The sequence below is a fragment of the Epinephelus moara genome, chromosome 7 (genome assembly GCF_006386435.1).
Source record: "Epinephelus moara isolate mb chromosome 7, YSFRI_EMoa_1.0, whole genome shotgun sequence".
In the NCBI taxonomy this organism is placed as follows: domain Eukaryota; kingdom Metazoa; phylum Chordata; class Actinopteri; order Perciformes; family Serranidae; genus Epinephelus; species Epinephelus moara.
Window position 1 is genome coordinate 3,404,604 of NC_065512.1, and position 17,119 is coordinate 3,421,722.

The following is a 17,119-nucleotide window of genomic DNA, read 5'->3' on the forward strand; positions in this document are numbered from 1 at the left end:
ACATCTAGAAATGAAATCTTCTCCAAATCAAAATTAAGTGTAAACTTAATAGATTCTTTTTTGCTGTTCAAATATTCATGAAATTTCTTCAGATCCTCTGCATTACCACTCCATACAAAAAATAAATCATCAATGTATCTCCAATATGTTTTAATGAATGTTGAAAAAGGATTGTTGTTGTAAATAAAATCTTCCTCAAACTTGCCCATAAATAAATTTGCATAGTTTGGTGCTACAGGAGAACCCATTGCTGTGCCTCTGCACTGTAAATAATAACGATCTTGGAATTTAAAGTAGTTTTTAGTTAGGACCATTTTAGTCAAAGACGACAATAACTCAGTGGGTGGATGTAACTCAGACCGCTGATTCAAAAAATAACTCAAAGCATTCAAGCCATCCTCATGTGGTATACTGGGGTATAAACTTGATACATCCATAGTGCATAGTATATCAGTGGAGGTAATGTTACAATTATTCAGTTTCTTCAAAAAATCAGTAGTGTCTTTCACATGAGAGGGCAATGTCTGTACCAAAGGTTTAATGTGAGAGTCAATGAATTGCGAGATAGGTTCAGTGAGTGAACCGATGCTGGCCACTATAGGACGTCCAGGTGGATTTTTCAAATTCTTGTGGATCTTCGGCAAGGTATACAACACAGGTCTGATAGGATGCACTTTAATCATAAATTTGTATTCATTGTCCGAAATCCCACCCTCGCGTAAGTGACGTTTTAATGTATCTTTAATTTCTTGTCCAAATCTAAAAGTTGGATCTGCATCCAGGCAGATGGATGGGATTTCGGACAATGAATACAAATTTATGATTAAAGTGCATCCTATCAGACCTGTGTTGTATACCTTGCTGAAGATCCACAAGAATTTGAAAAATCCACCTGGACGTCCTATAGTGGCCAGCATCGGTTCACTTACTGAACCTATCTCGCAATTCATTGACTCTCACATTAAACCTTTGGTACAGACATTGCCCTCTCATGTGAAAGACACTACTGACTTTTTGAAGAAACTGAATAATTGTAACATTACCTCCACTGATATACTATGCACTATGGATGTATCAAGTTTATACCCCAGTATACCACATGAGGATGGCTTGAATGCTTTGAGTTATTTTTTGAATCAGCGGTCTGAGTTACATCCACCCACTGAGTTATTGTCGTCTTTGACTAAAATGGTCCTAACTAAAAACTACTTCAAATTTCAAGATCGTTATTATTTACAGTGCAGAGGCACAGCAATGGGTTCTCCTGTAGCACCAAACTATGCAAATTTATTTATGGGCAAGTTTGAGGAAGATTTTATTTACAACAACAATCCTTTTTCAACATTCATTAAAACATATTGGAGATACATTGATGATTTATTTTTTGTATGGAGTGGTAATGCAGAGGACCTGAAGAAATTTCATGAATATTTGAACAGCAAAAAAGAATCTATTAAGTTTACACTTAATGTTGATTTGGAGAAGATTTCATTTCTAGATGTTCTGGTTAAGAAAAATGTCAATAATTTACACACAGAGGTGTATAAAAAAGAGACAGATAGGAACACTTTTCTCCACTACAGCAGTTATCATCCACCCTCGCTTAAGAGGAGTTTGCCATACAGCCAAATTCTAAGGTATAAACATATTTGTGATTCGGATGAAATCTTTGAGTCACAAGCCAAGGAGCTCTGTAAGAATTTTGTCTCTAGAGGTTATAACAACACTCTGGTTGAAAAAACCATGGATAAAGTTCGTCAGATCCAGAGGAATGTCTTGTTAGAGCCGAAAGAAAAAGTTCATTCTAACTCGGTTTCAATGGTGTGCACATATAGCCCTATTTCCAGTGCACTCAAAAAGGTTGTAAATAACTATTGGTATATTCTGAACACAGATCCCGATATCGGAAGAGCTTTTCAAGAGCCACCAAGATTCTTCTTTAAAAGACAGCCCAATTTGAGCAACTATTTGGTGAGATCTGTTTTACCAAAAAACCTTTCTCATCATTTTTTGTCCAGTGTGCCAAATGGCAATTTTCCTTGTTTCAATTGTGTTCAATGCCCAAATCTGATCAGAGAAAATTATTTCTCACATCCTAAAACTGGTAAGATTGTGAAAGTCAAAGGTAGAATAACATGCAACACTAAATTTGTTGTATATTTATTGAAGTGTCCTTGCAATCTGTACTATGTTGGTAAAACAAAACGGGAACTAAAAACTAGAATCTGTGAACATAAATGTTCCATCCGCAATCATGATTCTAAATCGGCAGTAGCCAGACATTTTAACAGCTACTACCACACCACAGCTGATCTCAGATATATGGGCATTGAGGCAGTTAAGATTCCACCTAGAGGTGGAGATCGGGATAAAATCCTTTTGCAAAAGGAATGTTTCTGGATTCATTTCCTTGACACTCTAGAGCCAAAGGGACTGAATGAGGAGTTGGTGCTTACTTGTTTTTTGTAAAAATGTTTTTTGTACAAATGTTCTTGACTAACAGGCCTACAGGTTAACAAGAAAACTGTATTAAAACAATTAGACATTTGCCTGTTCATTTTTTGTTAAAAAACTTTAAAAACCTTAAAAATGTTAAAAGCTTGGAATTCTTAGAAATTGATATGCATTTCATTGTTGAATAACTGTTTTAAAAAAATATCACTATTGTGGTTACTTGATTGTTTGTGTTGATATAAGAAGGGATACATTGTTAGGTTCCTTTTTTCTTTTTTCTTCTCTTGCCATTACCTGCAGCTGCTGTGTCAGCCTGATTACTGATAAGTGACACCTGTGTGTGTGATCCATTCACTTTGTTGCTTGTGCACGCTGAGGAAGGGTTTCACCCGAAACGTTCGTGTGGCAATAAACACTACAGTTGGAGTGCTGTCCTGTACCTTTTGTACACAGTTTTTTACATTTTTTTGAGGATTCAGCACCCATTCATACTTCTGAGGGTTGAGCGTGTTTGTTTGGACTTCTGATAGCCTATCGATTGATCAATTAAAATTCATGTTTAATGACGACTGATTAATCGATCAGCAATTAATCATTATCACCCCTTGTCTACAGTTATGACATTAAAGGGACTGGACCCTTTTTGTTCTGTTATGTTCTGATTTGGTTTACCAATAAAAGAAATCTTCATATTTTGGGGGCCAATGATTTAAAACATCTTGGGTGGAAGTTATCGATTACATATATAGCTTCTAGCTCAGTAACAGTCCATAGGGACTTGGGTTGGAAACCAGAAAGTCACCGGTTCAAGTCCCAATTCAGGCCAAGTATGAAGTGAGGACTGGTAGCTGGAGAGGTGCCAGTTCACCCAGTCCCAGCAAGACAGCAAACCCCCAACTGCTTGGGGCGCCTGTCCGTGGGCTGCCCCCTCGCCCGGGCGTCTCTCCATTTAATCCATGTATAGGTTGTGTGTGTGTGTGTGTGTGTGTGTGTGTGTGTGTGTATTCCGGGCCTGTGTGTATATGACAATAGAGTGAAATAATTGACTTTTCAATATGTTCCTTTTATTATTTTTGCCGTGTTTTCTACTCATCACTCGGTCACTTCTTTTCCTTTTTTCTTTTGCTTCAGACTTTTGAGCTGCTGTAACTTGTGAATTTCCTCAGTCTTGTATTAATACTTTATATTTTATTGTTAATAGGACTGCACATTCACTGGTCTTGTGATATCCAGCTTGCACCATTTCAAAGGCACACCTTTTACACGATTTTGTAAAAAAAAATAATAACAATAATAATAATACCATGATATTTGTGATAACATATTACTCACATTACAGCTAATTTGACTGACTGCATGAGCTGTAAATATTTTTTTTGTAGATGGTAAATAAATACAGAAAGCTCATGTGCTTTACAGGAGAGGGGTCACTCTCCCAGCACTGGTTACAACTCTCTCTTCAGGACTGTTAAAGTCACAACGTGTCCTGACTTACAGAGGAACAAATGAAAGTTTCCCCTCAAGAAAACACAGTGTATGATCTTCTGTGTGTTGGCAGGTCAAAGATTTGGAGATCAGGTATGTGTGAATCCTTACAAGAATACTCCAAGACATTTTTAAGCACGTGAGCGTGTGTACAGGAGTGTTTTCAGCAGGTAAAAACTGGAAAAGCTGCTTTTTTAAAATTACAACAATGTAGACCTTTGATTTTACTGGGAGGCATCAAAGCAAGGTTAGATTACCAACTTCCTGGGCAACTAAACCAACAGGTCCCCAGACCCCCAAGGCCGCTATTAGCTCACCCTTTAGTCCAGTAAACTTACATTTAATCAAATTGCCATGTACTAACTGACACACCACAAACCAGGAGCCAGGTAAAAGAGCTCTGCTTGGTCTGTGGGCATGTCATGAAGCTGCCATGTCTAGCCTGCTGTCAGCAGCACACTAATGGGAACATGGAGGTGACAGCACACAGTACACAGAGTGCAGTAGGTGGACAGCCTTGTAATCAGATTGACATTTCTTATTTACTCACAATAGAACACGCATCGACTGAGTTTAGAAACAGACAGCTGTGCGAAAGAAAATTCATAGCATAGCAGCAACCTCTAAAGCAGCACAATGTGACACGTAGGTCATCAATACTGGTAAAAACAGAGTTAATGCTTTTTAGATTTTAAATACTATCACATGTAAAAACTTTTAAAACATGCAAAAAAGATTTCAAATCCAGGTGGCATTAAGACAACAACAGATTTGTGTTCACCAGGCACGTGCACAGACAGACCCCAGGTGGTGTTCAAGCACCTGCTCTTTTGCCCTCTGACACAATATGTGCCCTTTTTGCAAGACATTTCTTTTCTATTTCTTTGTCTAATTTATTATTTTAGGTTGTATGTCTGGCCTGCACCAAACACCTATTAGTATGTGACTATTAAATTAAATCACGTAGGAAAGAAGCAAGCACTCTCAAAATAAATCCCCTCGAAAGGTGCATTGTTTTTGGCTATTAAATTAAATCACAGCGGTTTTCTCATAACTTTATTGTTCCCATCTCTTGAGCAGTGGATTGAAATTTAAAAAAGAGGAATGTAATTTTATTTCTGAACCAACGGTAAACAAAGAATTCAGCTGGATCACAGGTTAAATTAAAGTGGTCTGATGGGAAAGTATAAACAAGAGAAAATATAAAATAAGCCTTGCATTGAAAGCGTGAAGACAAGAAGCATGTTTGTAGGAAGCTGAATTTGATGTAAATGAACCAAACTACCTCCCAAAAGACTCTTCTCTCTTCAGCAATCTGTTAACTTAATACTGGAATACTTTGAGGCAGAAATCCTCCTCAGTGTGTCGGGGCAGACCCAGAACACACGAGGGATTACATATCTCATCTGGTCTGGGAACATCTCGGGGTCCCACAGGATGAGCTGGAAAACGTTGCTGGGAAGAGGGATGTCTGGAATACTTTGCTCAGCCTGCTGCCCCTGTGACCCGGCTTCAGATAAGAGGTTGAAAGTGGATGGATTATGAGAGAGGTGCACCTTTTTTTGTTTCAGCACCTGTCCCCAAAAATGTCTCTGCACGGAGCTGATGTTCACATCAAAACAAACTGGGACTTTTGCATGTCCCTTATCTATTTATTCAGTTCTCTTTATGAAGACTTAGAGGCTGAATGGAAGAGTTTGGATACCAAGAACAGCTGCATCAAATCCACACCCCTCCTATCTATAGGACACAACAATAGCACAGAGTATTTTTTATCAGTGTACCAACTCAAAGCACAACAAGAACCACACTAATCCAGCAACACAGAGCATAATGACAGACCTCAGTAGACCATAACCTGCCCCTGGCTATAGCCTAACAGAAAACACATTCAGGCAAACAATATTCACTTTAACCCATTGCAAGTATATAACCACGATACAGCACAGAGCAGAGAAAGGAGATGTGTCTGACTCACCTGTGTGAAGCTCCTCATGCTGGCAAAGTCTCCAAAAACCACATCATACAGTGTAGTTTCCCATATTTTGGCTGCCTGGTCCACAGTTTCTCCATCTACATCCATCCAGATAAGCTCAGTCTCTACGTCAGCAGCTGCTTTCCAACCAAAACTCCATGAATCCACCGTCCACTGCTGCCAGCTACATTTTGTTAACACAAGAAAACACACAGTAGCAACGTTAGCAAACATGCTAACTCTCGGTTCTTTAAGCTAATTTGAAAAACGTTGCTAACGCTGTATCCGTTATAATAAAGGGAAAAACCGTCCGTTTATGTTTCGTATTTCAGGAGTAGTGACCGTTAGGTTTTGTTGTATAAAGTTAATAGTCAACGGACATCAACTTCACCTGCTTCCCTCTGACGTCACTCCCTCCGCAGCTCGCCACAGCTGCGCACAACTTGCATTTTAAACATGGCGCCCATTTTACTTTGTCGTCGATCCGTTTCCGGTTTTGTCTTTTAATTTCCGGTTGCTACTGTAATGGCTGTGTCCGAAATCACTCACTACTCTCTACATAGTCCATTATATAGTGAGTTCGCCATTTTGTAGTGTTGTCCGAATATATATATATATTATACTTCAATTAAGTAAAGACTTAAAGGGATAGTGCACCCAAAAATGAAAATTCAGCCATTATCTACTCACCCATGTGCCGAGTCCTGACAACACTTAGGGAGATCCCAGGGGAGAGGGGGTAGCAACACAATGGAGGCTTACGGCACCCCAGATTTAAACGTCCAAAAACACATAATTGAAACCACAAAATATCTCCATACTGCTCGTCCGTAGNCAGAGTTCAAATGACGTTTTTCCAAACAACTTTTTATGTCGGGGCTTCAGGACACTTGGATCACTACGGACGAGCAGTATGGAGATATTTTGTGGTTTTAATTATGTGTTTTTGGACATTTTAATCTGGGGCGCCATCAGCCTCCATTAGGTGGAGTTGTGTTGCTACCTCCTCTCTCCTTGGATCTCCACAAGTGAGGACTCTAAAACTTCACCTGAGCCTCCCTCGGCATATGGTGAGTAGATAATGGCTGAATTTTCATTTTTGGGCGCACTATCCCTTTAAAGTATCCCACAGTGCACCACGAAAAGTAGTCACCACGCAATATATCCCACCATGCATTGCAGCAAAGGAACGGTCAGACTATCTAGCCGTTTCTCAATCTGCGTTCTTGCCTGTGCTTGTGTTCTTGCGGACTTGTGAAATGTCATCAGTCGCAGCCCAAGTACTGTTCCGATTCAAAGTCCGCATCCAGCCAAGTACAGTCCAAATGCCCGCATGTGAACTTGCTCTGCCTGTTCAATCGGGGATGCATCGGGAGGTGACTTGTGTGGACCTTTGACAGCCAGGTATCCCAGAATGCACTTCTCACAGACCAGCGGCAATGGCAGCCATCCTTGGGAGTTTGTATTCCCGAGTATTATGTACTCTCAAGCGCTCAAGTCCAAACTTGGCATAGCTACTTGGTATTGAGAAGCGCCTTATGTGGGACGGACACCAAGACGGACAAAAGAAGAGAGAGTAGCTGGATTACAACCTGTTGAACATGTTTAACTTATAACTACTTGTAGAAGTTTGTTTTACCAGTTTCTTTGCCATGTAATAAACTGTCAATTCAATGTAAAGTCATTGGTCCCCGAAGAGATAAAATAGACTAGTGCTTAACAGTTACTGTACAGGGCTAAGTAAGTACGATGATGCAGGTTGTTACTGATAACTGAAGGTATAAATATAATTTGCAGATGCCACAAATAGTCTTTAAACCTGCTGATTTTTGCTTTGTTGGTCTGGAAGCTGATTTACAGCCTAAATATGAATAAAACAGAACTGTTCACCCGGCATTACCTCAGTCCGCAGAGCCTTGGCTTTGGAACTGGAGATTCGGCAGTTCAAGTTTCATACAAAGCAAGTACAGAGTGTGGACCGGCAGCTGGAGAGGTGCCAATTCACCTCCTGGGCACTGCCGAAGTGCCCTTGATCAAGGCACCTAACCCCCAAACTGCTCCAGTGCAGACTGATACATAATAAAGCAAATACTACAACCTAAATACTGATGTCTTATTTTTTATCTAAATAACAATTTTGGGGTGAAACCCATCAAGTATCATATGATGCTGGGTTAAATGCCCCATTACACTATAGTCTTACTCTTAACAATTCAGTTGTCTTATACTTAGTAAAATAGGACAAATGAGGTTTACATCTTGGGCTCTTTAAATATTTGCAGCCAGTCACCAAACATGTTGTTGCATTGCTACTACAAATGTGCCCCACATGAAGTAAACATTTTGATTAGTCTGACGTAACTAGTACGCAAGGTGAGCCAAGTATGTTGATTTTCTCGTTTTGTTAACAGGAGTGCTGCAGCTAAACAATAAGAGCATAACAACAAAGATGGTTGTAGCATGCTGCTTTGCTATGGATGATATGAATGAAACAGAAAATAAATGTATGTACAGATACCAATGCACATACAGGTATTTATATTTATTAATTTATTTAAAAGCACATGCCCTGTGCACAGCGCTGTAAGTCCTTACAACTTGGTGCAGGTGATGGCAGGAGACATCAGACTGATGTACAGCACACTAGAGGGCTGAAATGCTTCTTCAAGTAACTTAGTCTTAATTTGAAATGTTACAAATAACGCATTTCGCCCACCTTATGAAGCCATGGGCAAAACGCTTTGTTTGTAACATTTCAAATGAAGACTAAAGTTAAAAAAGAAGCACTTTAGCCCTCTCGTGTGCACTGTTTCTGCTTATCTAGTATTCATTTATTTATTTATAGTAAAAGGTGCTTAAAAGTAAAATGTGAAGACTTTGTTAAATAAGGAATAATGAATGCTGGAAAATATAAAACAGAAAAGGCACAGAAGGTTAAATATGAAATGCTGAAAGTTATAATTGATAATTACATGGTAATAAATTAAATGAAGGTTACATTGAAATAAACCATTAAATAAAGTGTTTTATAATAGTGAGAAAGGGATGACAACGATCATTTTTAAGTAAGAATCGCTGAGATTTAATTAATTGTTATTTAAGACCAGTTTAAGATGCGGAAGAGCTCATCTTATCTCTGACCAATCAGCGCGCCACGTTTACAGACTCGCCCAGCCAAGTCACGCCCCTCCAGCTGTGTGGGCTTCTCTGATTGGCGGCTAGGGTTGGCTCTCTTCTCTGATTGGCCAGTGTCTTGTCAGTGAGGACGGGACGTGGAAGCCGGATACCTGCAGCTGCTCGCTCATTCTGAGCCTCTTTCAGTCCAGTTCCCTGCTGTCTGGGATCATACCGCCTCCTCATCTGTCTCTGACTGTGTCGCGGACCTTTAAACCAACCAAGGTAGGTCTTTGTTACGTGTTACGACATTGTTCCTCCTGAAGAACGAAGTAGTAGCTATGTAACAGGCAGCAATGTTACAATGAAGTGTACTCGACTCTTATCTTATTGTCCTGACACATAGCTTAGCCACAGCAGGCTAGAAACAGCTGGATACAAAAATTAAGCTAATATGGTTTATTATCCGTGTTTTCAGTGAACTGGCTTCAACCAAATGCCACTTTCTGGGGGTCTTTAGTGAACTGAAGTCGGCTGTCTGGCTCTCAGATGGTGTGTGAGGCCTGTCTCAGCATCTCCTTCATGTTTCCTCCTGTTATTTATTAGTTAGATTAACGTTTAAGACCCAAACTGTGCTGTTAACGCGATGTTAACGGTCTGCATTCCTGGTGTGGCCTGCACACAGTCTGCCTCTGGCTGTCTCTGCAGTCTCCTCCCCATCATGCGATCATCAGCCTGTCAACCTTATGTAACTTTTATTTCCCTTTTTAAAACACAGAAATCTACCTTTTGTAAAGCTTATTTAATGATCAAGTGACCACGCATGCACACACACACACACACACACACACACACACAGGAAGCTGCATCATATCACACACACCTTCATGAACATGTTAATTATGAGCAAAAAGCTGGAAACACAATGCAGCCTGGATTACGTTCGGTTAACCACATGCTGCAGGGTTCTGTTGCTCACTTTGACAGACTTAAGAGGATTATGGAGTTGGTAAATCCATGGGTGTATAAAGAGTAAATCAGGTGGAGCAGATAAATGCTGAGTCATGGCCTGGCTACGTCTGCTTTATGCTTTGAATGGATTCATTCATTCAGAAAACTGTGGTGTCAAGTGGAGAGGAGCTTTTCTTGTCTGTGGTGTCAGTGTCAGACATTTAAATGACTGATTCATCTGTAACTAGGTTTTTTGTTAAATCTCTGAACAAGTTACTATATAATTAGACTTTATTCTCACAAGCACCTCTTGAATGTGTACACTTACTCAACATACAGTGCACACAACTGTACATATTTCCCATGTTTATCCTATTCTTGTTTTTATTCTATTGTAGTGACCATTACAGCACAATACATGTTTTATATTTTCTGAATGTAACATACTAGTACACATATTTGTACACACTTACAGACTCTGCACAGTGAACATATTTTTATTCTTAATCTGAAGTACTAGTGTTAAACACTGTGTCATAATGCACATTTCTATTTTATTTTATAACTTCTATTTTCACACAGTCCGAAGATATGCACCTCAATTTGGTGACTCTAAATTGTCCGTAGGTGTGAATGTGAGTGTGAATGGTTGTCTGTCTCTATGTGTCAGCCCTGTGATAGTCTGGTGACCTGTCCAGGGTGTACCCTGCCTGTCCCCAATGTCTGTTGGGATAGGCTCCAGCCCCCCTGTGACCCCTAACAGGATAGCAGTCACAGAAAATGAATAATGAATGAATAAAAGACAGTTATTTGATTTTACAGTGTCAAACAGCAAATCTTTATCATCAAACGTACATGTTTTTACCTAGATAAAATACTGCTACAATCTCTGACTTTGTCCTTATTCCATCTCTCTTTTTAAGAAGAAGATAATCCTTTACTAGTCCCACTGGTAGGAAATCTGCGTCATTACAGCAGCAAGGGGGGGCAGTGCAAACAAGAAGCATCAGTAAAATAACCAGCAAAGCAATATAATAATTACACATCAGTAAAAAACACGCAGATCAGTCTGTTTGCTTTAAGATCATTGTCTCAAAAGTGTGTGTGTTTGTCCCCTGTGTCCACCACCAGGCTCAAAGATGTCTCAGAAGATCAAGGCTGGCTCTGTGGTGGAGATGCAGGGAGATGAGATGACTCGGGTCATCTGGGACCTCATTAAGGAGAAACTCATCCTCCCGTATCTGGAGCTCGACCTGCACAGGTGAAGTATGATGACGGCAGGGTGTGCACGATGGCGCTATAGATCAACTTCCTGCTTTTCATGTTTCTGATTAATGGGAAGTGCAGGGCTTTTGTCACCAGTACACCTGGGTTTATTAAATGTCTGTTCATGGTTTGCATTGTGGCTTTGAATACGCTCCTTATATGACGAAAGGATAAAATGTGGTAACCCATGCATCCAATAGTAGTGACGACTAGGTGAGAGTGAAAGAAGATTATCAGGTGACAGCTCCTGCTGTGCTGGGATTTCTAGTTTGGCTTGTTTATCCTGCCCTCGCACCCCCACCCTCGCACCACCACTACAATGAAGAGTGAGATCAGGAGTGTGTGATTAGCACCCAGTGAAAAGGTGCTCGGGTTTGTTATAAATCAGAACCCACCCTGAGCCTTGTCCTTAACAAAAGGTCTCCTCAGATAGTTTCATTATCTCACCTACAAAGCAGTAGTTGCTGTACAGTGTGTAATCCCTTGTAATTGTAGCACATGTAGTTCTGTCTACAGATGCTTCAAATACTGCTAACTGATTGGTTGTTTTTCCTAAACATTTTTACGGAGAAATTCCCAAGTTACTAGGTGACGTAACAATCTGTTTCCTAAAGTGTGGCACCAGAGATCACAGATAAGATCCTTTTCCAGTAAATAGCAGTCGCTTACAGTCAGTACCCCAAACGAGGGGAGCATCCATTTCTTCATCTGACCCCACTCCTCCTCTTATCTCCTGCATGGACTTTGTTCTGAGTTATATCGTGATTTCCATGACCTTTTTATGTTAAGTTCAAGTCCTTGATGTTCCCATCCCTCGTAATGTCTCCATACTGTGTAGTGCGGACAGATAGCCGACACTTTGAACTTCCTTTTTCCGATAGCTTTGACAAACGTGTCACAGAATTTTCATCATCACTTCTTGTATTTCATTGTATAAGTTAATGATTTATTGTGCAACAGGCATGGGAAGCACATGTTTGATTGAATATGGTGTAATAATTATTCTGTTGTAATAATTATTTCTCAATAAGCAGACCTGTCACTGATCAGGCCACTGGAGAAACAAATAACCCACTGGCACTGAGACCTGCTCAGTGGTGTCACATGTTTCTCACGTGACGCTTTAAGAACACTTAAAGTAAACTTTGCTAGTAATTGCAGATACAAAACAGACAGGATGGCCCTGTTTACACCTGGTATGAACATCGCCCTGGGTAATCAGAGGTGGACGGCATGACTGCACCCAATGCGTTTTTAATAGCTTTTTTTACACAGAGATCACTCAGCAGGGCCGCTACTAAATCCCTTCTTTACACCACCTTTGCAATTTTTTTTGCGTGTTGTGTGACATATAACGCATGCGTCAGCAGCAATTTTTAAATAATAACAATCATTCATCATCCCTGTTATATGGCGGCTGATCTCGTCCTCTGCTTGGAGGGTAAGGAGCTCCTGGACCTCGTTGTCTCCCCAATTTGCAGACATTTTTGGCCTTCTTAGAGTTAGCTGCTAGGGAGTGGATTGCACACATTAAAATGTCCTCAAAATGTCACACCAGTCCCGTCCACGGTCCCATTCTGCCGACTGTCCCTTTTACACAGATGCTGATTCAGCTCTGTTATCACCCCCATTAGTAGCTTAAAGGTGAGACAACTCTCCTTGCTTATACGACTCCCTGCTGGACAAGAAAACTTTCTGTTTCTGCCATTACATGGGTTAGATGCAGTGCTAAGCCACCTTCTCCAGAACGGTCAGTTCAACGTCTGCCTGGTTAGCACGAGCTAACACAGCAGCAGCTTTTAAACGGTCCCAGCAACCTCTGTCGTTTAATGTTAGCCGTGTGATGATACAGTAACAGTGAGCCCTGTGGGCGGACTCTCACCAACTGTCCCTGCAAACGCAGTACATATAAAGTGGTGACGTGAGATTCGATCAAAGTAGTCATTCGGGACACATTCGGAGACGCATTGTAACGCCAGGTGTGAACAGACAGACATAAAGCTGTCCACTTACAATTAAATCATCCATGCTTTGTGTTAATACCAGATATAAAGAGGCTCATTATGTGCATATCGATTAAAGCTTGTTCAGGGTCTCTGGATAGAGTCCGAGGACTTCATCCACTTTGTTCCAGGTTAAACAGGCACACACCAAAACAAACAAACAAACATATAATAACAAACAAGGACAACACTCTTGTTAAACCTGAATATGTTTGTGTACAGCTTTCTCTCTCTGTGCTCAGACGTATGTATCCATGACTTGTTGCGGCTTGGCGTTGGCTCTCGGGGGAAGGGGAAGAGGAAAGTGGGTGAAAGGTCGTGGCTGCTTTCAAACAATGCTGTTGGGTTCAGAGGAACACACATACAGCACTGCATGCTATACTTCCAAGGAATGACAAGCACGTTGACCTTAATCTAGTTTTCACATGAAGTATGGTTCCTTCTGTCAGTAGTTTGTGAGCTTCCTCCTGCACAAGTGCAACAAGTGGAGCAACATTTCTAGTTACCTTGGTGAAGGGCCAGTCGTCATTGCACAATTGATTCCTTGTTTCCTTTGTCTCTGCGCTGCTGGCTGGTTGTGTACATCACTTGGGCAAATAACAGGCGTAAAAAGAAGAACAGAGTGAGCACAGTTGCGGTGCTGAGAAGGAAGTGTGGAAGAAGGTTAATGGCTATTCTTGATGTTGTCACTGGGCCGGGTCTTGCAAGAAATATAAATATCCGAGATGTTGAGGGAATAAAGGGCCTGGGAGCAATTTGAGTTGTTCCTCAAGCTGGAGGCAAGCTCGCAGTCTCTCTTTCACTACTTATTAATGTCGTCCCTGTCTTTTGACACAGTGATAATGTTTCACATCACAGCTGTAACGTTCACAGACTAGCTTGGAGCCAACTAAAACATTGGCATATGTTCACTTTTAGTGCTTTGTTGTGCTCCAGGGTGTCTGTGCAACTGAAGCGTAAATAATCACTGCCCTTCTTGAAACAGAGTGCTCTTGTTTATGGCGTCCCATGCCTCTGCTGTGGAGATTATCAACGGTCTCCATGTCTGTTTGGTCCATTTCTTCGCCTTGATTGTAGAGGACAAGTGTCGCACACTCTGTAGTACTCTTTATATGCATTTCTTTAATTTTGGGCCTTCTTCAAGATCAACAAACAATACCATTTCCTTGTCTTTACATCTCTGCTTACTCTAATTCTTAGAAGCACAAAATATAAAACTTTTTTAACCACTGACCGAAATATGTTTGCAGTATTGAGCATCTAAAAGTGGCAAGTAAAAGGAGCTGCCATTGAATATCTGGCAGATTCGTAAGCTTATTTATTTACCCTGAGATCATGCATTTCCAGATCTAAAGCAGGACAACTTTTATAATGTTTGACATCATCTTACATTGGCAAAGTTATTTAGTAACACTGATACATCGTGTGGTTTGGTAGGTTTTGTTAAAAGATTAAAATGTGTTTAAATGGCTGAAAGTACTGAAAAAAGTTTTGTTTTTCTATAACTTGTATCGGCACAGGTGTAGAAAATTTCAACACATTTCCAGGACGCTATAGATTCTTTTTCTCTGGTTCTACTAATTCAAACTCTGTTCTTTTTATCTCTCCCTGCACAGCTATGACCTCGGTATGGAGAACCGAGATGCAACAGACGACAAGGTCACAGTTGAGGCGGCGGAGGCTGTCCGCCGTTACAACGTGGGCGTCAAGTGCGCCACCATCACACCAGACGAGAAGCGCGTGGAGGAGTTCAAGCTGAAGCAGATGTGGCGTTCGCCCAACGGCACCATCCGTAACATCCTGGGAGGCACAGTGTTCAGAGGGCCCATCCTGTGCAAGAACATCCCTCGCCTGGTGCCTGGCTGGACCAAGCCCATCATCATTGGCAGGCACGCCCATGGAGATCAGGTACTCTATTGGTCAGTTGGACGGTGTGCTCTGCTGATGTCTGAAGAGTGTTTACTGTTTAAAAATTGCATGTTGAAGTGAGCTCAAGCTTCCAAACATGAGGAAGACTTTAATCACTCTTCAAGTGCAGGACTACAACTAAACAGAGCAGCTGTAATTGTGAAGCAACCATGTGAGAGTCTTTATATAAGTGCAGAGAAACTTCTACAAACTCCCTTATTGTCAGTGACAAAAGTGCTACTGTTATTGAAGCATAATTTTTTCCAGCAAACCTCTGTGACAAAGTGAGTTGAGGTTGCAGGGTTATCAGAGGAGACTCAGTCAATAATTATATTTCATCAGCTGCCCTTTGGACCATAATGTACAAACCTCTACAGCCTGAACGAGTTGCAGCAAGGCCACAGAACTAAATCACAAGTTCAACCCTTAGGCTCTGTGCCAAAGTCGACAGAGCTCTCCTGAGTCATGCAGGTGAAATGTCAAATAGCTGCGAGTTACATAATATCCCATACATGTCAGAGGTATACGTATACTGCTGACGCCACTACAGGTACACGCCTAGTGGTGCAGAGGTGTTTATGATGATGATCTAACACCAGGGTTGATTTCTGGTTTTGCCAGTCTGGTGTTCGAGCGCAAACCAGTTTGATTTGATTAAAACTGGCTAAACTGGCATTGGTCAATCTGCCACGTTCTGGCAAATTAAAAAGTAACCGACATCGGTAAGCTGTGGCGGCAGAATCACGGCTCTAAATCCAACTTGTATTGCATTAGTAAAGAGCAATATGGCAACTTGATGAAACTACTTTGTTTGTTTATGAATAAACTAACGGAGTCACAAGTGTCTGACAGGCTGTGTACAACTTAATGCCAAACCGAGGCTGACAACATGAAGGAGATCAAAGTTCAGTAAAGGTGGAGGGAGTGAAGACGTGTACGATGCACATTGTGTTTGTTTACTAGAAAGTTCATGTGTTCTTTGGGGTGATTCATGCCTGTTGCATACTGCCGACAAACGTAGTACACAGTTCAATTGATTTATGTTATGTATGTGGGTCGATCTCCGCCACCTCCAGTCTGCATGTCAAAGTATCCTTGAGCAAGATACTGAACCCAAATTGCTCCCAAAATGTGGCACCTTGTATGGTAGCCTCAGCCACCAGTGTGGGAATGGCTGAATGTGACTTGTAGTGTAAAAAGCACTTTGAGTGGTCGGAAGACTAGAAAGGCGCTCTACAAGTGCAGGTCCATTTACCATTTACCAATCCTTGTCCAGGCTTGGACAGCTTCTGGTTTTGCAAAGCAATGGTAAACAATAGCACGGCTAATCTCTGTAAACAGATACATGTGTATGTATGCAGACTCTGTAGTCAACAGCACAAGATATTGGTATTGGAAAAGTTCTAGTTTCCCATACCACAGGGAAAGAGATTAGCTAAAAAGACTGGGGCAAAGAAGAGGCCATATATCTGCATGTTACACCAGATCTCCTTAAGTATTGGCCGTTGCCACCAGAGGCTTATCGTCATCAGAGTAATAGCCAATGGGTTCTGACATTGTAGCATGGCTAATGTTGATAGCAAACCACTGCTACTAAAAAGCAGTGATTCACCAACAGTTTACCAGCAGATAACTGCCTCTGTGTCCTGTCCTTTCCCTAATGACAAAAAATATTTATATCATGTTGTTTTCACACTGGCAGCTCACTAAAGTTATTGTTGTGGTCTGCCTGATATCAAAGGTCAGCTGGCAGGCTTAACTTAAACATTATGGGCCCTATTTAGATGGTCTAAAGCGGACGGCGGAGGGCGCATAATCCATGTCGCAACTGTCATTGCTATTTAGATGCAGACGCAGTTGTCATTTTCACGCCCTGCGCCCTCGTCGTCTAACTAGCAAATGAACTTGCGCTTCTCTGGGTGTGTTGGTCTAAAAATGAGGAGTGGTCAGGCGCAGTCATGGC

General features: G+C 41.1%; 1 protein-coding gene across 1 annotated transcript in view; it reads left to right on the forward strand.

Annotated features, from left to right (window-relative positions):
- The first annotated feature begins 9,178 nt into the window (after positions 1-9,178).
- idh1 (isocitrate dehydrogenase (NADP(+)) 1) overlaps positions 9,179-17,119 on the forward strand; it is a 12,881-nt gene continuing 4,940 nt past the window's right edge. The window contains exons 1-3 of the mRNA XM_050048860.1: positions 9,179-9,313; positions 11,111-11,240; positions 14,865-15,156. Of these exons, the coding sequence (XP_049904817.1) occupies positions 11,119-11,240; positions 14,865-15,156 (414 nt within the window). The 5' untranslated portion in view covers positions 9,179-9,313; positions 11,111-11,118. The remainder of the gene's footprint in view (positions 9,314-11,110; positions 11,241-14,864; positions 15,157-17,119) is intronic.